The sequence below is a fragment of the Vespa crabro genome, chromosome 4 (genome assembly GCF_910589235.1).
Source record: "Vespa crabro chromosome 4, iyVesCrab1.2, whole genome shotgun sequence".
In the NCBI taxonomy this organism is placed as follows: Eukaryota; Metazoa; Arthropoda; class Insecta; order Hymenoptera; family Vespidae; genus Vespa; species Vespa crabro.
The window spans coordinates 11,104,900-11,131,472 of NC_060958.1; the positions used below are offsets into that span (position 1 = coordinate 11,104,900).

At 36.2% G+C, this 26,573-nt stretch overlaps 1 protein-coding gene across 4 annotated transcripts; it reads left to right on the top strand.

The window, feature by feature from the left end:
* The first annotated feature begins 112 nt into the window (after nucleotides 1-112).
* Nucleotides 113-18,217, top strand: LOC124423486 (hillarin). Of its 4 annotated transcripts, none has more exons than XM_046961241.1 (12): nucleotides 113-2,121; nucleotides 6,647-7,082; nucleotides 9,853-10,144; nucleotides 14,151-14,267; nucleotides 14,407-14,579; nucleotides 14,974-15,214; nucleotides 15,287-15,513; nucleotides 15,597-15,818; nucleotides 15,885-16,034; nucleotides 16,182-16,371; nucleotides 16,588-16,845; nucleotides 16,990-18,217. In XM_046961241.1, the coding sequence occupies exons 2-12, from the start codon at nucleotides 6,739-6,741 to the stop codon at nucleotides 17,299-17,301; spliced, it is 2,526 nt and encodes an 841-aa protein (XP_046817197.1). In that variant the 5' UTR covers nucleotides 113-2,121; nucleotides 6,647-6,738; the 3' UTR covers nucleotides 17,302-18,217. The 4 variants fall into 4 exon arrangements, with proteins under 4 accessions (XP_046817197.1, XP_046817198.1, XP_046817199.1 ...); XM_046961242.1 differs by having other exon boundaries at nucleotides 113-2,117; XM_046961243.1 differs by having other exon boundaries at nucleotides 113-2,113.
* The last annotated feature ends 8,356 nt before the right edge of the window (nucleotides 18,218-26,573 follow it).

Consider the following 26,573-nt stretch of genomic DNA (forward strand, 5'->3'; position numbering starts at 1 on the left):
CTTCTTCAAAATTGGAGACACGTCTCTCTCTGAAAATCGAGGGTGAACGATCGGCTTCTCGTCGAACTCGGTTCAAATTTCTCGGCAATAGTTCACGGAACGAAAGACTTTCTCTTGTCGTGATTAATTCTAATTGCATAATTAAGATATTATAAACATGTGTATGTATAATAGAGAATATTTTGTATGTTTATTTTGATCGACATTATGCGAAGTCTCCCGTATATATAAGATCGATTTCGTTATAATGATTTCTACTTAGTTAAAAAAAACAACAAACTCGTTATTATCCACTTCTACTTAGATTTCACTTGAGTAATATCTCGCAAAGCTTATGTCTTTTGGTTTAGAATCGCTGATCATTCTTGTTAATTGCGCATTGTGGCTCGGTCTACCGCAAGATCGAGCGTACAACGTTCGTGAGAAAGATCGCATCGTAAACGTCATGATCGCGCCGGCGTGTTTGCTCTGCGGAAATGTCATGAGAAAGATTATGGTAGTGGGTAGGATTTTTTATGTTTTTTTTTCTTCCTTTTTTTCTCTCTTTTTCTTTCTTTTTTTCTTTTTTCCCCCATTTCTACGCGCATTTTCGCTTGCGTCATCGATATTTTAACAGGACAAGTTTCTTATAACGGAGTTCAATGGTAGAAATATATATCACACATTAGCATGAAACTTATTACGACTTTACATATTTAACGAGTACAATAATTTGCATTCTTTAGATCGGTACGCTATATATGTAATCTAGTTTTCACGTAGGAAGACTCTTTATGTAGGTGTCTAGCGTTCCAACGCGTTCGAATATCGCTTTCTTTGTTAACGAAGAATCGGCTTGGCTGAAACAGAAAGAAATAGGTCTATTAGAGTTGGCCTATCGAAGAAATCGAATCGGATCGTTCCGTTGTGTAGCGGAATTTCCAGGGTACTTCCACTTTTTCTCGACTTTCATCGTCGAGGGAAGTAGGAATAAGCGAAAGAAGATCACCGAGAAAGAAAAGTAGATGCTCGCGAGACGAGGGCCTCTCCGAGAGTGATCGAACATACATATCATTCCGGAGGACGAGATCTTGAACACGTAGCGCCACCTGCGTTCACCGTGGTACCTCAAAATGGCCGTCCCTCTCACCTCAGACCTTCTCGGAACGTCGACGAAGGCAGGTGGACGATTTGAAGTCGTATCGTCTCGCGTACACGTCGTGCTCGTTGGCAAGAATATTTTTCCAGCCGGTCTTTAATAGATTCAAAATTTTTATTGAAAAGTTTATCGAATGGCAAGTTACGCAAGGGCCCCTTTAAGAAAGAAAATACATTGGACCTCATCGAACGCATCGTTGTCCTAGATAGATCGAAGACATCGACTCCGTGGACAGGTGCCTGGCCGGTGTTGGCCACGCTCTCATTTATCTCGACCTTCCGTATTTTCTCCTTCCTGCTTTCATTTAATCTCAGCGTTAATGTACGGCTGGTATGCGCGAAGAAAGTGGTGCGAGCTAAGGAGAAAAATTTCGGTGCCGTACATGAGGTACATACTACTCGGTACGTTCGGTGATTTCAATGCACGGTCGTAACCATCGCGGCCGTGTAACCGGAAGAAAGAAGCAAACCAGAAGGATCCCTCCTCGAACTTGGGAAAAGCTGTTTTCCATTTCGATGCTGCCGTCTCGGCATCATTACTTTTCTTGTCGTCGATGATTACTCGAGGATAAACGATAAAGAGAGAGAGAAAGACAGAGACAGAGAGAGAGGGAGAGAGAGAGAGAGAGAAAGAGAGAGAGAGAGAGAGAAAAAGAGAGAGAGAGACAGAGAGAGAGAGAGAGAGAGAGAGAGAGAGAGAGAGAGAGAATAGAAAATCTTCCTTGGATATTAATTTTAGTCGAGTATGCTCCGAACCGAAGAGGAAACTCGTCGGTCAAAGGAGCAAGGATTATGAGGACGCGTAGGTATTTTGAAGGAACGTGTTGTAGCGGTGCCGTTGTCGCCTTCTTCAAGAGTACCAAGCGGAGGGTGGGAAGAAGAATCTGACCTTGCGTCGATGTAGCCTCCTTCTTTTTTCCTTCATCGTGCTCCAATTGCTTCGCGTTCGCGCGCACGCGCATATCTACACTCGTCAGTAAGTAAGTAAGTAAGAAAAAGAATGAGCGAGCGAGCGAACGAGCGTGCGAGAGAGATAGATAAAGAGAGAGAGAAAGAGAGAGAGAGAGAGAGAGAGAGAAAGAGAGAGAGAGAAAACTTACGTAGCAAGATTGTACTTTAACGATCCCGAAGACGCAAGAGAGAGGAATCTCGGTGAGATTCCTCGAAAGAGTTTCTCCTCTTGATCGAGCCTCTCCTCGAGCATGTCTTTTAAGGTCGAGACTATCCCGACAAACGGGAATTTTAACCGATCGTCGCGATTCGACGAAAATCTTGCACTTTTGTAACCGGGTTAAGATCCGCGCGCGCGCACGCACGCGCTCGCGCGCGGGCGCAAGTCTTAGGGGAACCCCCTACTCCTTTACGTTTCTCTCCTTATCTTTCCATTCCTTTTGGAATTCCTTCCTTACTTCCAACGAGAGGAAGGAATTCCATTGAGGAGAAACTTACGAAGGGACGAGTATGTTAACGGTGATCATTTTAGTGAACGTTAAATAACAGGGCGAAATAACTCTAATCTCATTTTTCATTTATTCCTTCTCAATGCCTACCATTAATTCGTCATTTTTGATGATCCACGAGGAATATCTATACCCCTTTCTTTTCTTCTATCCATTTATTCGGTTCAATCATCCGAAGCCACCCACCTATTCCTTTCCTCGCTCACCGCGCAACATCATTTTTGAAAGAAACTTTTCTCTTTCATCTTTGAGACTCTTTACTCGATGGCACGTGCGTTCCCGTTCGTGCGCCTGCATCGAGTATATATTGTTGTAATTGGTAAATACTTTGGCCATCTAGTTATAGGTTAAAGATGACCTCGAATCAGGAATGTTAGTTCGTACGTTATCGGAATGCGATGAATAATTATCAGGCGTGAAAGCACGTAAACGTCGAATACAGTAGTAGATATATTATGCCTGGTATAAATAATACCGGATCTTCTTTCGAATCTCTTTACGATCGATTCGACTTTCTTTACGAAAGTCATCATGAGAAAATAGAATCAAAGAGATTCGTAATGATCGATCGACACATAAGATTTGAAAAATCCTTCCTTTCGTTCAACAAATATACTTAACTATGTTCAGAGGAGGAAGTCTGCCTCGACGATTTCGATCGTACCGATTTGCGTCAGCACGATGTATTGTGTTCTCTTCCTTTTCTTCCTATTTCTCTCTCTTTCTCTCTCTCTCTCTTTCTTGTTTATCCCTCCCTTTCATAAAACATTGTAGAAAGCGGGCATTCTATCGGAAAGGATTTCTCCTAAAATCGTTGAGTTTAATTACGCGCGACGATGCACCGATTCTTTATGAAAGAAAGTTGTTTCTTCTTTCCTTTTTTTTTTTTTTCAAGCGCAAACAACGACGAAATTTCTTGCTTATAACAGATCGATTAAAGAGTCCAATGGTGTATCTCTTTTGCTTATTCTTCTTCTTTTTCTTCGAATTCTTAGCTCGAGTCGAGATAGAGTCAAAAAAAAATGTTAGTAAAAATGGAAGGATATAAACAAATTTAATTGACTTTTCTTCTCATACTTCGAGAATTTCTACGGGATAAATCGAGAAATACCGAACATTCCGGAAGTAATATATATATATATATATATATATATATATATATATATATATATCTTTTTTTCCTTTTTTTTTTACTTCCATGAACGACTGTTCCTGTTTTACCTCGCCCCTTCAATTATATATGCGAGATAAGCAATATTTCTACGAGTGGCAATGCGCTCAAAGGCATTCCGCGTTCCTACGAGTGAGAATCCGTGCCACGCATAGATATATCTATACACATGCATACACACACACACACACACCATATACATACTTTATTACATTCGTATTGATAAAAAAAAAATAAATAAATAAATAAAAAGATAACGAAGAAAATAATAGAGCCAAGTTATGCAGGTAATTACCAATTCTCCTCGATAATCTGAAATTGAATGAATTTAGTTCGAAGATTTTTTTATCTTTTTGGTCAATTAATTTCGTCGCCATTAATCGATATCTTTTTTATTAAAGATTGTCTTTCTTCCTCTTTCAACATCTATTGGTTGTATCAAAAAAAAAATAATAAAAAACAACCAAAAAAAAGAAAAAAGAGAAAAAAAAGAAGATTAATCGAAAGTTCGGTCGGAATAAGTGATATTGAAAATTTACTTGAAGATAATTATAAATTTCGCAAGATGGAACTATACCTTGGTAGTTTTAATAATTGTATAATGTAAAAGTTTTCTTATGGTTTGGTAATATTTATGTAAAAGAAATAAGACAATGTTTATGGTATCTTTAATTAAGTTCAACGAATTTTTTGTCATTTCGAAGGGTTTTGATAGGCGGCCATTACGTATCATTTGATCAATTGATTGAAAATCGACGTAGAAAGGAAAAAAAAAATTGCATTAACGTTCAAAGCATATAAATAGATTGCATTAATGACAACAATTAACAGTAACAACAACAATAACAAACAATAACAAAAAAGAGCAAGGACAGAGAGAAGAAAGCGCGAGGAATAAAAGTCGCGTGGCAAAGTAGATTAACGAGAAGAAAGGAGGATGATCATTATCGGGGCAGACGCGACACGCATACGTCGACGTTTTACTCACGAAAATAACGAACGAAATGCTTTCTCTCGATGCGCTTCGGTATGCAAGCGATTCGCGTGTTCTTTCTTCGGAAGAGGAACTTTCTGAAACGTCTTTCTCCCTTTTTTTTTCTTTTTTTTCCTTCATTCATTCTTTCTTTCTTTTTTTCTCCTTCTTTTTGTTTGTCTTCCATAGCACGTCGTCTTTTATACGTCGACCTGTTAACAAAATTTATTACGATATAAACGTAAGCAATCATATTTTCTTATATTTTTCTACAAATTTCATTTTATACGTTTGTATTAATTAATAAAAGAGAATTCATTGTGAAACGGACTAACGTAATACGTAAAAGAAAACAAACAAAAAAAAAAAAAAGGAAAGAAACGTAAACGCGACTTCGTGTTCTCTCTTAACATTGACAGTGTATTTGTTTATACTATATACATATATATATATATATATACACATACAATTGAGGACTCGGTTACACGGCAGTCACGAGCTCGAGTTTATAGCTAACGATAAGGGAAACAGGTTGTCGGATCAATTTCAATTGGGATTCCGTCGTGATACTGTTAGAGGAAGATACGTTCTCGGTTTTCAAAGCTCGTTTCGGGCTCTCATGGAAGGAAGGAAGAGATAGATAGCGATAGAGAGAGAGAGAGAGAGAGAGAGAGAGAGAGAAAAGTACGGCATACACGGGCACAGTTGAGTTCGTCGGAAAAATACGATGCGGTGATGCGTGAGAGAGTTTCGCTTCGTTGCTGCAGTTTCGCTCTATATGGTTGTCAACCGTGTCGTAATTGCTATTGTCGCTCTCTCGGCTACCAGTACGAAGATGAATCGTAAAATAGAGAAAAAAAAGAGAGAGAGAGACATCATTGGTTTTTGTTACATCTCTTTCTTTCTATTATTTGGATTAACAAACACATGCATACGTAAATAGAAACGTAAAGTCGTCCGTCTTATGTTAAAATTAATAAAAAATATTTATTAATCGTATTCATAGAAATGATCGTTGAGATATGTGTGTATGTATATATATATATATATATATATATATACATATATAGTACTTACTACGCGTTACACACACGTGCGTACGAGAAGTACCGTTGATCTTTTGTGAAATTGATTAATCGGCTTTCACATTAAAGGGGATCGACGATGAAACGTTAACTAAGCGCAAAGCGTGGAAAGATTCGAATCAAGAAAAAGAAAGAGAAAGAGAGGAAGAGAGAGAGGGAGAGAGAGAGAGAGAGAGAGAGAATCACGGCGGTCTCCATTGTCGGTATATCGCGGTCATTAAGCGTGTTGTAATTGCCACTGCAATCGCCCACCCAGACGCGAACTACGAAAGAAAGAATGTAAGAATAAAAAAGAAAGAAAGGAAGAGAGGGAGAGAAAATTATTGACGATGATTCGTTGCAAAAGTCGACTGGCAGGAAAGTGTCGGCGAAGAGAGCGCGGCGGCCTCTTTATCTAACTTATTCCGCCCTGACGTATTCGTCATAAGTTCGTAACGATGACACAATCTTCCGGAAATTGTTTTCCTTCGTCCATTGAACGTACCACCTTACGTAAGTTCTTTCGATGATAACAATAAGCTCGTCCTGAGCACTTTGGATTTTGAACGAGTATAATTTGTCTTGCGATTAGAAAAGAGGGATGGAGCAGGATAGGAAGAGAGAGAGAGGGAGAAAGGGAAGGGCCAAAAGACACGTAATTTTTTTCTATTTAAATATTAAATATTAACACACGATGATTTAGGATTAGGAAAGATGGGAGAAAAGAAAGAATCAGCGAACGTGTATGTACGTATGTATGTATGTATGTAACGTGTGCGTGTATGTTTGTGTGTGTGCGCGTTGAATTACTAAAAAAAATTTCATTTTCGAATATTCCCAGGTCTTAGGAACGTATTTGAAGGATTGAAAGAGGTAAATTGTATTGGCGTTTGAGAAAGAAAAAGAGATAATTGAGAGAGAAAAAGAAATATCATGTATCGGCCAAATTTCTACGAAAGTACGTGCCTGAGATGCGCGCAGACAGTTTATCAGGTCGACAGGGTCGGCCCTTTGAAGGACTTTACGTTCTTTCATGCTGGATGTTTCAAGTGTGCGATATGCGGTACGAAGTTAACCCTGAAGACTTATTACAACAATCAGCATACGATAAACGACAAGGAGGTTTACTGTAGCAGCCACGTGCCAAAACCAGGACCGGGTACGTTGGATGGTTCGAGCGTGGGTATAAGGAGTGCTTTGAACGTACCAAGAAGCGGTTACGTCAACGAACAGATCAGAGCTGGCGGTGCGTCACCTCGTGCTGCTTATCCACCTTGGTGAGCAAACATCTCTTCCTTTTATTTTTTATTATTTATTTGATTTCTTTTTAATTATACCACTGTCATGGTATAGGAATATTTACGTTAGATGTATATGTACACGTATATATATCTTTTGTAAAGTGAGTAAATAAGTGTATTTACTTCCACGTAAAAAGAAAAAACTTTTCCCTGCTTCGAGATTCGTCGTTCGATGTTTCGCCAAGCGAATCGATATAATCTAACAACAACGATTTCCTCGCTTTCCCTTCCTCTATTCGTTTTAAATTTTAGAGAGGAATCGTTGAGCCATGATAGAAACCACGTCTACTCTATTCATCGTGATTATCTTCTTAAGTGTTAGTCAAATTAATTGGTGTAAATTTATCATCGACTTTATCATCCCCGTATATTTACAAAATTCTTTTCTCCTTACAAAAAGAGTTTCTCTCTCTCTCTCTCTCTCTCTCTCTCTCTCACACTCCTTTTTTACACTCTCGTCATTGTACAAAATCAATTACGCAAAGATATACTCGATATGATCGACGAAAGTTACTTACTTTCTTAAAGAATTTCACTAAATCCCTCTCGTCACACCTTTGTTTTAACGTTTGACTAACGCTCGATGCGTATAACGCTTGTTAAAAGAGGATATATAGCACGTATATATGGACATTGCACACATTCCGTTCTTCCTTGCCAACACGTAAGAGGAATCTTTCTTTGCATGCGATCGATGCCGCTTATTGTCCGACTTTTTTATGCTTGCAGCTGCGTAAAAGTCGGATGCCACGGTGAGTACTTTAAAGTAGCACGAGATATACGTAATACCTACTTGATGGTACGAAGAATATTTTTTCTACCTGTACTATCGTTCTTATCTCTCTCTCTCTCTCTCTATCTCTCTCTTTCTTTCGTTATAGTATTTATTCATTTGAGATAGAGATAGACGAGCAGAAATTTAACGTAAGAAAAAGAGAGAGAGAGAGAGAGAGAGAGAGAAGTAAAAGCAAAGCTACATCATGAAAGATGAATATATATATCTTCTTGTGTGTACGTAGGCGTTTTTTTTCTCTTTCTCTCTTTCATATATGTATAGTACGTAGTAAGTATTTTTGCTTCCAAGATAAAAAGAGAGAGCGAGAGAGAGAGAGAGAGAGCACATAGGTTACACAGAGAATAAGTGAATGAACGGCCTCCTGAACGCTCTTGTTACCTCGTAACAAGTTAAAAAGAAACGGAGTATGATATTTTTCTCACGGCCGTTTCTCTCTACAGCTTATAACGTTTTACGAATGATTTTTGATCCATACATATGTACATACATACATACATATGAGAGAACTCGATGTTCGTGGTTTAATAGTTTATAGGCTATTAAAACTCGTGAAACTATAATATCACGCGATATCAGGAATGTTTCCGATGTTATTTATAGATATAAGCGTTATGGCGTGTAAGAGAACAGCTTCTAAGAGTTATTTAGAATTGTAGGTCAGTTCATTGTAGGGGATGCGCGAGGGAAAACGTTAAACGTGCGCCGTTTTTCCCGTTAAAAACGTGTAAAAAAAATACCGGTAGAAACGAAGGACAAAAGTTTGTCAGAACGTTGATCTAGACGTATCTAATACAAAAGATAACTTCTACGATATATAACTGTGTTACGTATAAGTATATATGTATGTATGTATGTATATATATATATATATATATATATCTATTTAAACGTTACTCTCTTCTACCTGTTGCTCGTACAATGAAACTAATTTTCCGCAAGAGAAGTTATGTGGACTCACGTATAGTTACTTACACGTTCTCTCTTCTCTATGAATCTAATATAACCTGCATCTTTATCCGATTGTTATCTATACTTATTATTATTTTATAATTTCTTTTTTTTTTTCCCATCGCGCTATGAGACACGATCTCCTACACATAATTTCTTTTCTTTTTTCTTTCTTCTTTTTTCCTTCTTTCCCTTTTCTACCTTAATTCATATAAATTCTATTATGGAATAATAGAATTAGATTTGTTCTTAAACCTGTTAAAGTTTAATAGTATATTGTCTAAAAGATCGTTCGACGTTTCTAACATTGATGGACGGTCTTAATCAAAGCGTCCATTTCCAAATGGATAGTATGAAGACTAGAGAGAGAGAGAGAGAGAGAGAGAGAGAGAGAGAGAGAGAGAGAGAGAGAGAGAGAGAGAGAGAGAGAGAGCAAGAGGAGGAGAAGGAGGAGGAGAAGGAGGAGTAGCAACGGTAATGTCCAGCCATATACCATGTTCCTTTTCAAAGAGATCCATCAATTCGAAGAGCAGCATAGTATTACTATTAACAATGTGGAGACGTGACGTTGCACGACGACAGGCGGTGCGCATAACTTGTACTCACCCTCTCTTTCTCTCTCTCTCTATCTCTCTCTCTCTCTCTCTCTTCCTCTCTATCGCTTTTGTCTCGGACTCCTTTCATATAACACGATTCGAACGCAATTAAATGGTAACAATGGTCAACCGTAAGGTCGAGGATGATATTATCGACGATTTAGGACTCATTGTCCTGCAACCAGTAAAAAGGTTTTAAGAATGATCTATTCTTTCTCGAGGTACCTTTAAAAGATAAATCTCGTCATGGTGAAAATTAAAAGGAAAAAAGAAAAAGAAGCAAGAAAGAAAGAAAAGACAAAAAGAAAAAAAGAAGGAAGAGAGAGGAAAAATAAATAAATAAAATATGAGACATATATAATGTCCATCAGTCCTGAAGAAGTTCGTATCCATGATTTTGTTGCAGTTACGATAATGTAGATTCGCCCAATTATGGTAGACATTTGAACGGACACGGTTCACCCCCAGCTACGAATTCGTCTCAGGGAAGAGATTATCACGGCGGTGGTAGCGGTGGTGCATCCTCTCCGTACAACCATCATCAACAACACCATCATCATAATCATCATGCACAGGACGGAAGTTATCAGTATGGGAGATTCGATGCTAGTGCGCTTCACATTGCGCATGCTCTCAAGCAAACGGAACTTCAAAAGGGTTATAGCAAGGCTCGCGAGAAGCCCATCGATTATTATCTGGTGAGTCATTCGACATATGTATATGTATGTGTATATTTTATATATATATATATATATATATATATATGTACACATATGTATATATATAAAATATGTAGTTTACTCTGAACGTGTAATGTTACGTATATGTATGTATATATGTATACAAGTACATATGTATGTATTACGTTCTCCTCGCACGACGAGGAGAGCCTGTGGTCATCGCCGTATTAGGACGAGAGAGTTTACTATGTCGAGTCCCTCTTCGTCCGACTCGAACCACTCTTGCACGCGGCCTCCTTATTTTCCATCGTGATTCTCTTCGTGTTTCAACGAACGATAATTCGACAATTTTTATATTTATCCCGTATAATATTTTTATAATCGATAGACGATGAATGTGGTACGGGGGAAGAAAAAAAAATAGATTAATACGAACGAAAAAATTAGATTTTATTTGAATAAGGAGAAAAATTCGGATTGTCCTTTTTTTTTTTGTTTCTGTCTTTTTATATTTCGTTTCTAAGGTAAGAAAAAAGAAAAAAAAAAAAAGAAGAAAAGAAGAAAAAAGAAAAGAACATTTTAATTTCTAAAGGAATAATCTCTCAAAGAGATTATCTCGTGTATAATATGAAAGACTTATAATAGATACGATCTTATCCTCGATATTATCTTAAACAGGTTCTCTAAACTCAAACGCATAAGTGTTTCTAGTTGCGATTCTCTAGCGGTACTCTTGTTCTGGCATTCATTTAACTTCGGTTAAACGATATTCGTCAACTTTAAAAGATCGTTTGTAATCTCGTTATATCTTAATAGGTATATTTATCGTATTCCCATTAAATGGTATTTGAAGTTATAGTAAATGAAAGTACGGGAATGGTATGGCACAATTCCGTCGATTCTTTAAAAAGCAATCGCAAAATAAAAAAGGTCTGTTACTGGATTTCTGATTCGCTTTGTCCTTGACTCTGGGTCACTCGGCTATAAAGACTAATTGCGCGATCAACCATATCTCTCTTTTTTTCTCTCTCTCTCTCTCTCTCTTTCTTTTTCTCTTTGTCTTTCTTTTTCTATCTGTCTCTGTGCGCGACAACGTTAACTTCGTCAAATGCAATATTAACAAATTTTTGATCTAACCAAATAGAAAATAATCACGTTGAGTAATCGCTCGTAGACGAGGAAAAGGAGGAAGAAAAAAAAGACAAAGTTTGGTATTCTTCCTTTCTTTTTTTTTTCGTTGCTTCTTCACCTCCCTCACTGCTCCCTCCCTCCTCCCCAATCGCCCACCTCTTTGGCCTCGTCTTGACTTGGACAGAAAACGGAGATAAATCGTTCGGAGTGTAAACCGGTCCTGGAAGTTTCAAGAGACGAGCGTGGAATCCGACATGCGTTTCTGCGAGAAACTTTGAGAAGGAGAAAAAAAAAAGGAAAAAAGAGAAAGAAAGGAAAAAAAGAGAGAAAAGAAAAAAAAAGAAGAAAATGGCGCGTCTCTTCAAAAGAGAAAAGAATTTCACAATGACGTTTCCGATCGGTTTTGATGCGGAATGTGTAACGCGCACGGCTCAGATACGATGTTTACATGAAAATGAGTTTGCCGCTTTTCCCATCGGGTCCTTCTGAAGAATCCCAAGGTGGAGGTGGTGGAAGAAGAAGAAGAGGAGGAGAAGGAGAAGGTGGAGGAGGAGAAGAACAAACCGCTAGTCGCTCTACTATCGAAACGTTTTCTCTTATAATCCGCTTTCGCGCGTTGCTTGGCGAAATACGATTTGGTGGATTGCCATTTTGCGTGATATCTAGTGAATGCCAGAGACAGTAGTGTGTCCGCAGTCGACACCGGACTATGTATGGCTATGCGTAAAAGGAACGAAAGACAGCGTGGGCTTGATGACGCGTGATGCCCGTGTTACATTTCCTCTCTTCGAATCTTTTTCCACGTGAATACCAACGCCGGAAACACCGGCATGAATTTCGATATTTCGCGTGGGTGTAAACGAAGGAATTTGATTCATTCTTTTAGCTTCTATCCTTTTTTTCCTGTTCCTACTTTCATTTCTTCTAGGTACCTTCTAGATATTCTTCTAGGTATTTCTTTCAGTCTAATATGTCAGATATGTTATTTATTTACAAACAAAAGAACAAAAAAAAAAAAAACTATAGTATAAATGACATATGTCGCAGAAATTATTGATCAAAATAAGTTTGATATTTTTTATTCATTTTTATTTATTTATTTATTTATTTTCTTTTTTTTCCAATGAAATAAGTAAAAGAGTGTCGTGCGAGTATCAGTTGGCAAATTTAAATTTGCGTTTTTCACACAATAGTAAGAAGATTATGAATTACATTACATAAAGGAAAAAAACATAAGAGAAAACTAGTTCTCCTTGTTATAATAAAGTATAATTCCCGTAATCAAAAGATATATATCCACGATATAATCGATCGATTCATCAGACTGAGATTCTTTTCCCTAGGTTAAAAAGGAAGACAATGAGTTTCCCTCGTTACTCGAATCGTTAAAACAAGGAAACAAAGTAACATCTTCGCTTTTCCTGCTATTTGAAAGCGGAAGGAAAGATAAGCTTTCTTTGCGTTCACGCGAAAGGGAATCGTTTACGTTTCTCTGATTTCAATTCGAAGATTGTTTCTTCTTAAATTAAAGATTTTCTACGCGCACAATTATGCAACTTTCTTTCTTTCTTTTTTTTTTTTCTTTTTTTCTTTTAATTGGATTCACAAGAGAGAACGAAAAATACAAATGAAACTTTCGTTCGTGTATTTTTTTTTATTCTCGTTTTTCTTTTATTTTTTTCTTTTCTTTTCTTTTTTTTTTTTTTGACACAAGGAATATATCTTCATAAAAAAAAAAAAGAAAAGAGTTTTAAAAAGAAAAAAGTTGAAAGAAAAAAGTATTTATAAATTGAGGAGGACTTGCCTTCGTAGGAAAGCTAATATTCTCGGTTCTCGCCTTATCCTCATTCGGGGTTACTCGAACGAACGTGTTCGCGTATGCGTGTGATGTAATCGTTGCGTGGGTATCTTTCCGTCTCTCTCTTTCTTTCTCTCTCTCCCTCTCCCTCTCTCTGTTCATACCTACGTTTGCTAGCGTAACGCAACGATAAAATTACTGTTATAAAATCGATGAGATTATTTAAGAAGATTATTTCATACAAATGGATTCAATTTTCGAAGATCTCGAGGGAAAAAAAAAAAGAAAAGAAAAGAGAAACCCCCTGTTAATCTTGGCGAATATTTTTTTTATGAAAGAAAAAAATTTTCCTCCCCTTTCTATTTTCTTTTTCACGATCAAAAAGATTTATTATCGAAGTAGAACTCGAATGATATCTAGGATAGATGGAAGAAAGCAGAAACGAATCGTGAAAGTAGTTCCAGCAAAAAGTAGACGACCGAGGTTAAGACTGACGCGAGCGAATGTTGATTGTGACAAATAAAGAATATATATAAGTGTTTGTATGTACACTTATGTGTACTTTGTGTATATATATATACACACATATATATATACGTATATATACATATATATGTGTATATATATATATATATATATATATATATATATATATATGTACGTATATATTTAATAGTAAATCCCATAAATTTAATTGCAACCTGCTGTAGAAAACCTGTTCGATAGAGCAAATTGATCGGTTCGAAGTTGATGTTAGAAACAGTCCTTTGCCGATCGCGTTGACGAAAACTTTTCCAAAGTATCTATCGTGATAAACATAAGGAAAGAAGAATCTTATCGAATCTGTATTAAAACAGACGAGATTCAACGATGAGGAGACTTCGCGAGGATTTGGAAATTCTCGAAACGATTAACATCGTGCACCATGTGAAACAGATGTTTTCTTTCCTCGATAAATTCGTTAGTTATCAATTCATTAAGATTTAATATACGCGAGTCATTCTATAAATAAATAAATAAATTAATTAATAAATCAATATATATATATATATATATATATATATATTAATGGGAAAAATATGATTTGTCGATCAGGATCGAGACGAGCAGACGCGTTTGGAGATGAAACATCGCAAGGAGGAAGATGATCTGTATAGAAAATTTGCTCATCATCGAGAAGAGGAAGATCGACGGATTAGAGAAGAATTTAGAGTACGTATGGTTCTGGTTTTTTTTCCATTTTTTTTTTTTGGATCAGTCAATTTAACAATCGTAAATCATTGATTTATCTTTTTTTCTTTGCCCCTTTTTATCATCGTATGTGTTTACTTTGCGAAATGAAATAAAAAAGGACGAGTGGGAGAAGGAGCTGGAGCAATTATCGGCGAGGTGGGAACGGGAGAAGGGAGGAAGAGCGCGTACCCAACAATTTCAACAGGAGAAAGAGGACTTGGAGAAAAACATGACTCTTCGCAGAGACAAAAAGAAGGAAAGTCTCACGAGGAAAATGTTGGAACACGAGCGGTACGTTTATATTATCTAATTAAAATGGCAGATGGCTTATCATTAGGGCGATGTCTTACTTGCATAATATTCGGTTAATGTCGAGCGTTTACTTAGAAGAAGAACCACAACTGAACGATTCAAATTATTATTACCGTGGCACATTATTTTAATGAGAAAGGTTTCAGGCGGGTAGAAAAGAAAAAAAGAAGAAAAAAACAAAAAGAAATAGAAATATATATATCGTTTCGTAAACTGTAATACTCAGTAACTCTCGCATATATGTACATACGTAATACGTTCATTTTAGGAACGAAAAAAGAAATTTTTTCGTTCGTTTTGAAAAATAAAACGAAGAATAAAATAATCAAATAATATATTATTATCTTATCTCTTTTTACTGACGAATTTACAGAGCTGCCACGGCAGCATTGGTTGAGAAGCAAAGTTCGGAGATGTTGGAATTGATAAACGAGGCAAGAAGCGAGTACATGCTTCAAGAGAGTTTGTATCTCGATGAGGGTGACGGTTATACTCAAGAAGCACCACCACCTTATCCTTCCCGAGCTCCACCACCTCAGCCACCAGCTTTAGCCAAGTATCACATCTACAACGATCCCATGGAATTTGCGGATATGGATCAAATTGCTATCTCGGTAAGAATAAGTTCTTCGGTCTAAGATAGAGGGAATCGGTGAGAATTTAATTCATTTCTTATATATTCTTAGGTTGCTCAAGAAGATCAAAAAACTTTTACCGATTTAGTACGTCAATTGGTTAGCAGATGTGGTTCGGATATCGAAAAGGCAAGAACGATATTTCGATGGATCACTGTAAAGAATCTCAATACCATGCAATTCGATGAAAATTTGCGAGGAGATACGCCTATGGGACTCTTGAGAGGGATCAAACACGGCACCGAAAGTTATCACGTTCTATTTAAACGACTCTGCAGGTAGGAACGATGATAAAAACGAATTGTTTAAGCAACAATGTTATTAGCTATATTATTTTTAAATCGTATCGTATAATTTTTAGTTATGCCGGATTACATTGCGTCGTTATCAAAGGTTACAGCAAGTCCGCTGGTTATCAGCCGGGCGTATGTTTCGAGGACAATAGGTTCAGAAATAGTTGGAACGCCGTTTACGTTGCCGGCGCGTGGAGATTCGTTCAGTGCAATTGGGGAGCTCGACATCTCGTAAATGCCAAAGAAGTCCCACGTCCTGGCCAACCAAAAGCTAAGAACGATAGCCTAAGGTATATTATCGAGATCGTACGAGATTTACTTGGAATAGTTTTAATGTAATCAATGCGACAACTTAGGTACGAGTACGACGATCATTACTTTCTCACGGATCCAAGAGAATTTATATACGAATTCTTTCCACTTCAAGATGATTGGCAATTGCTCAAACAACCGATCACGTTGAAAGATTTCGAGGAATTGCCCTTCGTACGATCTTTATTCTTCAGGTAAATTTTTCGATTTGATTCTTTTTCCAAATGTCATTGGATTATCAGAATTAGATAGATCGGAATATATTAATGGCAATCATCGAGCATATAGCGATAGAAACCACCACGCGAAAGTACCGTTCCTTATAAATTCTGTGCTTGCAGATATGGCCTTTATTTTCCGGATACGAACACAAATGCCGTTATGTACACGGATTCGACCGGTGCCGCGACCGTAAGAATAGCGATGCCCGCACACATGCAATCGTCCCTCATTTTTCACTATAATCTGAAATTTTATGATAACGACGGGGACGGATACGATGGGGTCTCGTTGAAACGTTTCGTCATGCAGGTAAGAACAACGTTTTCAATAAATAATCGTAATAAAATAAAGAGTCGTTGATTTTCATTCGTCGTAAAAAGGAAGAGAAAAGGAAAAAAAGAAAAAGAAAGAAAAAAAAAGAAAAGAAAAAAAAAGAAAGAAAAACGAATGAATAATCGGCGCAAATAGTATATCGATTCGGGAAACATCGAAGATCTCGTATCGATTGGGTGAAAATATTTGCAGTCGGTCGTCGGTAACATCGTTGCATTTCGAGTGCACGCTCCGTGCTCGGGAGCATTCCTCTTGGACATATTTGCGAACGCGGTTACGCCGAAGGAGTACTTGACGGGCGAGCCAATGAAGTTTAAGAGCGTGTGCAAATTCAAAATCGCTTGCGAGGAACTTCAGACGGTGATGGTTCCACTTCCGGATTGTGCCAGTGGCGAGTGGGGTCCTACCAAGGCTACCAGATTGTTTGGATTAATACCGATAACTCATCAGGTCCGTTCGAAATCATTTAGAAATATTTCCCATGATTTGAGGTTTAACTACGTTTAATAACTACGAATAAGTTTCGTATTAATGGCCCTTAAATTGTACGAATTACGAATATTTCTTTTATTTTATTTTATTTTTTCTTTATAGGAAGCTCTGGTCTTTGCCGGACGAGAATTAGAGATTCAATTTCGTATGTCACGTCCTTTGACCGACTTCATGGCGACTCTTCACAAAAACGGTATCGAAGAGAAACGGCTGTCAAAGTATGTCGCACATTCGATCGCCGACGACGACGTTGTAACTTTCTCGATAAGTTTCCCAGAGGAAGGCCAATACGGTCTTGATATTTACACGAGAGAATCAACCGGACCAACTACAGCTCAGCACGACGTCACCGGTGAAAAACATTTGCTAACTCATTGTTGCAAGTATCTCATCAATTCCAGCAAACGGAATTAAGGAATTGCAACGGGGAAGATTCTTCTATTTATCCTTCTAACTCGCGTGGACTCGTTCTGTTGTTGTTGTCGTCGTCGTCGTCGTCGTCGTCGTCGTCGTTGTTTTTAAAATAGGATAAAACTGAGATACTTTGCAGTAGACGTCAGACGAACTCCGGTGAAAATGAAGCGTCAGGTTGTTGTCGTTGTCGAACTCATTAGCAATATCTCTCTCTCTCTCTCTCTCTTTTTCTCTATTTCTGACGCGTCTTTTAATTTAAAGTCTTCCAACAAAATGGCAATTACGTTCTTGGATAAACCGGTCGAGTAGCATCGACGTGACAACGTGCGACTATTTCTCTCTCTCTCTCTCTCTCTCTCTTTGAATATGTCGCAAAACTATCCCCAGCTAAAATTAACATAATGAACATTATTTTCACCATTGGCGTTTCATAATGACTTTGCTAAGACTCGAATGATGATCCCTTCTTTATGAATGTTTTTTTACGTAAACTAAGAGACGTAAAACTCGTTTACGTTATAAACAATATTAGAAGAGGATAAAAGAAACTCGAATAGTGAATATAATTTTTCTTGTGGTATTCTTTTTCCTTTACTTTTTCTTTTTCATTACTAAAGATGATGGGACAAAGATAAATGATAAAACAAGATGCAAGCGAGTTAACGAGCTACCTCCAGAGATTTTTTTCATCATAACGTACAGCATGCACAGCGATTCAAAAAGAAATATTTGAATAAATCGAACGAGAGAGAGAGAGAGAGAGAGAGAGAGAGAGAGAAAACTTTTAACTTTTCAGTAGATATAAAGAAATTAATATGTTATAGGAAATGTGGCTAGGATCATAAAAAAATTATTTTTTGTTGGAGTACTGATAAAAAATACAACATAAGCTTTTATCAAGTATTTTGTCGAGTGGTTTTATAGAAAAACAAATATATATATATATATATATATATATATATATATATATATATATATATATATAAATACGTTCATTCAAAAATCTATAAAATCGGTTTTGAGATTCACGATATAATGACGATATAAAAGCGTTTGATAAAATACATATATGATATTTGTTTTTTCTCTCTGTTTTTTTTTCCTCTTTTTTACAAACTCTTGACAAAAAGATTTACTTTGTATTTTTTAATTCCTTTTTCATGGCAGTTGTAACAAGAAACAATTATTTTTTATTCTCTTTTTTCTTTTTTTTTTTTTTTCAACGTTTAATCCTTCGCACATCTGACATGGCATCCTAATATCTACGTATCTATTAACGAATGAAAAAAATCGAAAAAAAAATGTATTCGATTAGAAAAAGTGTCCTCGTGTTTCTACGATCTACTATACGTATATATATACACCGATCATTCCACCAAACATACCTCGAATGAACTTAAAATTGCTTTCTAAAGGATTAAGTACAGAGAGATAGAGAGAGAGAGAGAGGGAGAGAGGGAGAGGGAGAGAAATTAAATTTTCGTAAATTAAGTAAATTAAACTAAATACAAGAAAATAAATCGCTTAGGTATGTATAGGCTAGATTATAGGGACATTTTCCTTAGAAAAATTTGTCGTCGTATGAAAGTGGATTTAAGCTCGCTCTTTCTTAAAGCTTTTTGTTAGAGGTGACTGGAAATACGAAAGGTGCTCGTCTATCCACTCGTTTATGTACATAAGTTATTTATGCACGTATACATATGTGCGTTCTATCGTATAAAAGTTTTAAACGTTTCAAACGATGCACATCGTTGAAAAATGAGAACACTACGAGAGAAATTTCATCGTTACGATATGATATTCTCGAGAGAAACATATAAAGGGACACACGCACACGCAGACACACATACACATTTAGAGGTGCTATAGTTTATTTCTCTTATTAAAAAAAAAAGAAAAAAAAAAAGAAAAAAAAAAAAGAAAAAGAAAAAAAGAAAAAAAAAATTTGCGCAAGCCATTGTTTTTATTTCGTCTTGTTAATTTTTTTTCTTTCTTTTTTTTTTTCTTTTCTTTTTTCTTTCCCGTAATATTAACATTCTTGTTATTAATTGAAATTCTAACGACGCTTATGGAAGAAGAAGAAGAAGAAAAAGAAGAAAATGAAGAAAATGAAGAAAATGAAGAAAGAACCAGAGAAAAGTGGCCGTCCATGTTTGCGCGATTTTTGACATACTTGCAAAATAAGTTTATAACTCGAGCTTATCACTATTTTCTCACCTTGTTTTAATTTTAATGTTGATATAGTCCGATATGTAAATTAATTTTTTTATAAATATTAATAAATATATATATATATATATAAATATAAATACGTATATATATGTATATATATATGTATATATATATATATATATATATATATATATATATATATTAAATATTCGAGCAGAAAGAAGGAGATGGTATTCCTTGTATAAAGATTGAATAAAAATAAAAATAAAAATAAAAATAAAAATAAAAAAAAAGAAAAACAATAGATTGAATGCCGTCAAGAGACAAGAAGATATTAGAATGATAATATAGCAGAAATCTTTAATACCATCCTATGTACCAACGTAAGCTACAACATAATGAAATTAGTTCCTAATTGTAAGCAAGGATGGCGCGAGGAGATCAGTTTTAATGAGGGGGTAGAGGAGAGGAAATTATCTTTATATATACATGTATATGCGTATATACGTATATTCTTTTTTGAGATATGACTATAGAATTAATATTTCCTTCAGGGGGGGGAAAGAAAAAAAAATTAATGTGAATAATGTAAAAAAAAGATGCAAGTTGTTGGAATGCAATTCGAGGCGTGTTAATTTCTTGGAATATCTTCGCGTCCCTTTTAGAAACTAGACGAAATGGACGATGAGAAAATCTATGGAATAAGGTATGCGATGAGAAATGCGAAAAAGGGATATTCATATTTTCTGATTAAAACTCGTTGAAACGATTTGTTGATGGAAAATATAAGTGGAAAGCTTTGGAAAGTTTAGCAAAGAGAGACTGGTGAAAGAAAAAGGAGATTCTTTGCCTTCTTGTTTTTCTACATTTACGTATTTTACATTGGAAAAGAACATTGTTATTATGAAAACTAGGTAATTATTGGATACGCTTCGTGCATTAGTTCAATCACGAATCATTATTTGCGGTATGGATATTTTATTTCCTTCCGACGAAGCTAATTGCTACGAAAAGAAAGAAGAACGAGAGATAGAGACAGACATAGAGATAGAGATAGATAGCTAGATAGATAGGCAGATAGATAGATAGAGAGAGAGAAGGGTAGTTGCACATTAATTAAATGGCCTGCCCTCCTTTTCACCACCTCCTCCTTTTTGCTAACTTCCGGAATACGACTGACTCGGAATTGGAGAGACGAGTTAAAGAAGTTTTCTTTCCACTCCCCTCCACTCTTTTTCCTCCCTTTTCCAACACCCACACCTCACTCCTATCTTCGTTTCACGAGTTTTCTCATGGAATGGGACAATTTCATAAGTCCATCTCGCGTTCCATGATTTATCGTACCGTATCGGGAATTGCAATTTCAAATTAGCAGCATCCATTAGCCCGTTACAGTTATGGTTACGTTAGTATTACGTATAGGGAGAAGGACCATTTGCAAATATTATTGGAAAGATGATAATATGTGACGTACATTTAACTTATCGATATATATATATATATATATATATATATATATATATACATAATATATGTATATATATCTATATGTGTTAATGAACGAATAGTGATTTCCTTATTTTTTTCGTTTTACAAATTTTAATTAAAAGAAGAAACTATAAAGAAGCGAAGAAGAATAATTTCGAAAGAAATGAAAATAACGAGAGAATTATTGGAAAAGAAATGAATAAATTTTATATTGATCGCATACGTTACATACGATTCACTTTAAATGTGTATTAAGGGAGAGAGAGAGAGAGAGAGAGAGAGAGAGAGAGAGAGAGAGAGAGAGAGAGAGAGAGAGACTGAGCAAGTCTTTACTCGTCGATCGATTCAGCCAATTCGAGCTAATTTCTCCATCGACAGGAAGCAAATACACAGCATTCGAGTCGATCGGAACATTAGCTCTCTCTCTCTCTCTCTCTCTCTCTCTCAAGAACATAACTCGAGGCTCTCCTGATTATTCACCCTCTATTGCCGATTTTCCTTGCGAAAGGGAACACCTGTTAAGCTTGGCTAATTTCCTATAAATCCACAAGGCGAAAGCCCGTTCAGTATTTTAAATGTTAGCCGCAAACGACATTTTCGTTTGGTCGATCCCTTTAAAATAACTCAACGGTATGGCAAAAGAAAAAGAAAAAGAAAAAGAAAAAGAAAAAGAAAAAGAAAAAAAAGAAGAGAACGAAAAGAGACAAACGTCAACGTACACTCTACTAAAAGGGACAACGGGCGTCTTTATTTTTATTACTTGGAACGTTTCAACCGTAAGTATACTTACTTACTTACTTACTTATTTACTTACTCATTCGTTTAATACAAATACGAGAAACGCCACTATCGATATAATATAATGTACTCCTCGAAATTCACTTCATAAATCAAATTCCACGATAACCTAACTTTACTTTTTGGGTCAACAACCAGTCGGGCATACTATTTCGCTTAGGATTACGCTTCTACATTTATTATCGATTGAAGCGTACTATTAATTAATCCCGGAATTAGTTCGACATTATATCCATCTATGATTAATATATATCTTTGCTCGTAATTTCATTATTGAAAATTTTATTTTAGAAATATTAATAGTACGATTCTATTAAAATTGTAATGGCAATTTTACGAAGAGGCAATTCAATATTCAAAAGCGAAGTGAAAGGCAGAGACAAGGAATAAGAATAATTTAGAAAGAAGCCTCGAGGAGTCTTGGCACGCATCGTCGAATATTTCGTTTGCATGATTAATAGGAGCTGGGAAGTCAGGAGGAGACTTTCGTTTAGAACGAAACCGCATCTTTGATAATATTGTATATTCCATAACGATTCGTTGTGCTCTCTCTCTCTCTCTCTCTCTTTCTTGCTTTCTCAAGGGTGATCTGCAAGAAGGGGGTGTACACGAGGGGTGAAAGCTATCGCGATTTCGTAGCGAACGTGTAACATTCGTCAAAGTAATGGTGGTGGTAGTGGTAGTAGTAGTACTAGTAATGGTGGTGGTGGTGGTTGTGGTGGTTAGTGGTGGTGATGGTGGTTGTGATGGTGGTTGTGATGGTGAGCTCACGCCCATCGGCTTTTCTAATCTCGGAACTTTAGGCGAGCATCTATAATGCATGCCGGCTGTGCGAGGGTATTTCTAATCTCACACAAGTAGTAGCAGTTCTACCCCTCGTAGACTTTCGAGATAGTCGAAATAGTATATCGAAAGTATCGATAACTTCTTCTCTTTTCTTTTCTTTACATGGATGAGTCACTATTTTTCTCTCTCTCTCTCTCTCTCTCTCTCTCTCTCTCTCTCTCTCTCTCTCTCTCTCTTCAACGACATTGCGTTTCTGAAAAACTTCATTTATTTTTAATACGTTAAGGTCTACGTATCTCCCTCTTTTTTTTTCCGAAGGATAATGGCACGTTTTCACGCTCGACCACGAGACCCAGACGCAACCCTCTTATTTCCCTTTCTAACTTTTCTGAAACGAAGGAGATACGTCATTTAGGGCGGTGAAGTTGGAGTAGACAGATCGACAGATTTAATGAGATTTTGACAATGTTAGAAAAATAAAGAATTTTTTTTACTTTAAATCGAAGCAGAAAGTTCGACTATCACTAATGGATATGGTCTGAGAAAGGGTTGAAGAATCGGAATCACAATTCTTCTCTCTCTCTCTCTCTCTCTCTCTCTGTTGTTGAGAGCTAACGGTATGCACGGTATGAGACTGGCCGTGCTCGAAATTTCTCAGCTATGGAACGCCATACCGAAAATTCTTCGAACTACGATCGACGTATAATTTTCGAATGTACATCGAATGGAGAAAGATTAACGTTCTACGCTTTAAAATACACACACATATCCTTTCGTAATCACCTAGAACGAAACAAAAGTTCAGAGGGTTAAAAAGAAGAACGAAAAGCAGGAGTTTTCTTCTTTCTTTCTTTTCTTTTTTTTCTTTTTTTTTTCTCTCTCTCTTTCTCTCTCTCTCTCTCTCTCTCTCTCTCTCTCTCTCTGAGGCCAGCAGATGCTCATGGATTTTCGAGAGATGGCGACGTACCGATAACACGGCCTAGAGGAAATGGAAAATGGCTGAGAGAGAAAGAGAGGGAGAGAGAGAGAGAGAGAGAGAGAGAGAGAGAGAGAGAGAAGCAGCCGGCAGGTTTTTCGAAGCACGTTTCTAAACCCACAGAGAGGGAAAAGTCATTTGATGATGGAATGGATTCTACGATCTAGCACGGCCTCATTTTTCGATCCTTCCTCTGACAGAAATTGAACGAGAACGAGGAACGTTCTAACAAACTATCATGAGATTTTTACGTATGATAGCGCTTTAATTAGAATACTCTTGTTAACGCTTGAAATACGTTCGAAATAACATTTTCATCTTTGAGAGGAGAAGTTAAATAAATGCGTTCGATCAACGCGCACACATACACATACGCGCAAGCGCAATATCATAGAACAGATATTTCTATAAACCTCTATAATATTATTTTTGCGTTGGCTATTTAACAAAAATATCATACAACCATGTGAAATTTATATATCTATAACTATTATTATTATATATATATATATATATATATATATATATATATACTATTTAATATGTGAATTGTATTTACGAAATATTAATTTTTCGATATGAACGAACGATTAATTTTATTTTTTTCGTTTCTTTTCTTTTTTATAATTCAAAAAAATGAAATACAATTTTTGAAAAAAATACTAATACCTATGCAAATACGTATGTCACTTCAAAGTTATACGATGTTATAGTGGGGGGGAGGGGCGGGGATTAAATAAAATACATAGGAAGTCGAATTGGATGGATAAATCGGCTTATTAATTATGTTAAACATGTTTGCATCGTTCGAAACGATCGTTTCCTGTGAGTATATAAAAGTGTATCGATCGGGTAAATGCAATGGCTATAATAGTTTTTTTTTTTTCCCATGGAGGAAAGAGTATGAGAATAAAAAAAAACAAAAAAAAAAAAAAGAAAAGAATAGAAAAAAAAATAAGGGGAACATTAGTTCGAAATAAACGTGCATTAGTTGCTTTTCCATGGAAAAAAAGAAGCCATGGAAAATCGTATGTTCCCATGTCGAAATGAAACGGAAGAAAACATTCGCTGTCGTTATTTTTGGACAACATACGTGCAAAAATGAATATCCAGCTTTTTTTTTTCTTCTCTCTCTCTCTCTCTCTCTCTCTCTATTTTTCTCTCTTTGCTTTCGAAAAAGTGCGTCACGCCTATCTCTTTCTCTCTTTCTCTCTCTCTCTTTCGTTTCGGCAACCATTATGGCGATATAATGTACAGAAACGCCTCAGACTTTTTTACGAGGGAGCGTGCAAAATTTATGTGCAATATGTGGCACATCTCTCGTATGAGAGAAATGAAAAGGAAGTGGGGAGGAAAAAAGAAAGAGAGAGAGAGAGAGAGATAAGGAAGAAGAAAGAGAATTCACATAAGCATAACCGTATAATATCGATGACAAGTGAGACAGAAAAAAAAGAGAGAGAGAGAGAGAGAAGGAAGTGAAATATTACAACCTTCGAGATTTATGCTACCGTTAAATAAATCCTTAAAGGGATTTTACGTATTTAATTGGATCTTCAGAAAAAAAGAAAAAAAAGATCGAATGATCTTTGATTTTATTTTTTGTTTTTTTTTTCTTTCTGTTTCCTTATTTTTGTTTTCTTTGTTTGTTTCTTTTTTGTTTTTTTTTTCTTCGAACAAATCGCACACCTCGACGATAATCGATTAGTCGAACTTCTATTGATTAAAAGCAAGAAAGAAGGATTCGCATTGTTTAAATAAGCGTGGTATCAGAGCAGATATTCTCGTTCTGTCTAACCGGATTGTAATTGTAAATAGCGTTTGTAAACACCGTCGACCTGCTTCTGCGGACGTACTGGAACAATAGGAGTATCCCTACGTGGCTCACGTAATAGTACCACGTATAGTAGTAGTTACGGTGAACAAGTAACGAGAAGATACACGTTACGTATAAACGCGTTTTACCTTATTTTATTATTTAATAAATACTTTTTATCTTTAACGTGTATTTGTATATCTACGTAAAACTATAATCGTATATATTTAAAGGTATTATTACTTCACATCTATATATATACATACATACATATATATATACATATATATATATATATATATATATATATATATATATATATATATTTTGCGTCAACAATCTCTCTACGATCGATGGTTCAATCAACGACGCGAAACAATCCAACAGCGTAGCGTTATAAGGTCGTTTTCCATAATTCAGTAAATATCGATCGAACGGAACAGAGAGTTGAAACGTTCTGTAGATACTTTCGATAGTTTCGTTTCATTGACGTGTGAGAGTATCGACTCGGAACAAAAGGTCTCGGCGCGAGCGTACATATGCGTTTTCGCGTATTAATCCGACGACGTGAACCGAGACTGGATAGCGACAGAGTTACGTTCCCATTTCAACATCTCGCACGGTTGAACTTACACGCGAGAGGTTTGCACCTGATGCGTGTTATCGCCGAGGCATAATTCGTCATATTTTCAACAACGACGACACGAGGACGAGAGATTGGGAGTTTACGGCTGTTGAATCATTCCAAAATTAACATTTCACGTTTGGTTATTTTTTTTCCCTCTTTTTTCTTTTTTTTTTCTTTTTTTTTCTTTTTTTTTCGTTTCTCTTCATCTTTTTTCCTTTTGTGCGCATCCTACCGAAACGAGAACATTCATTTTTGCATTTGTTTCTTTAAATTCTTTTTTATCTATTAAACAAATTTGCAAATTATCTAATACCCCCAATATCTACTTCGATTATTCGACTCTACCTTGAGAAATTAGCCTGCGAAGGGTTTAAAATCTTCTTATCCTACAGAGAGAGAGAGAGAGAGAGAGAGAGAGAGAGAGAGAGAGAGAGAGAGAGAGAGAGAGAGAGAGAGAGAGAGAGAGATCACTTATACCAGCAACGAATGATCCATTTAACGAACGGACTTTGCGTTTGTAACTGTGTGATACAGAAAAAGCTCATTTCGAGATATTCCTCCTAGTTGCCATTATACCAAATCGCAAAGACTCTTGTGTTTTCTCTTCTCTT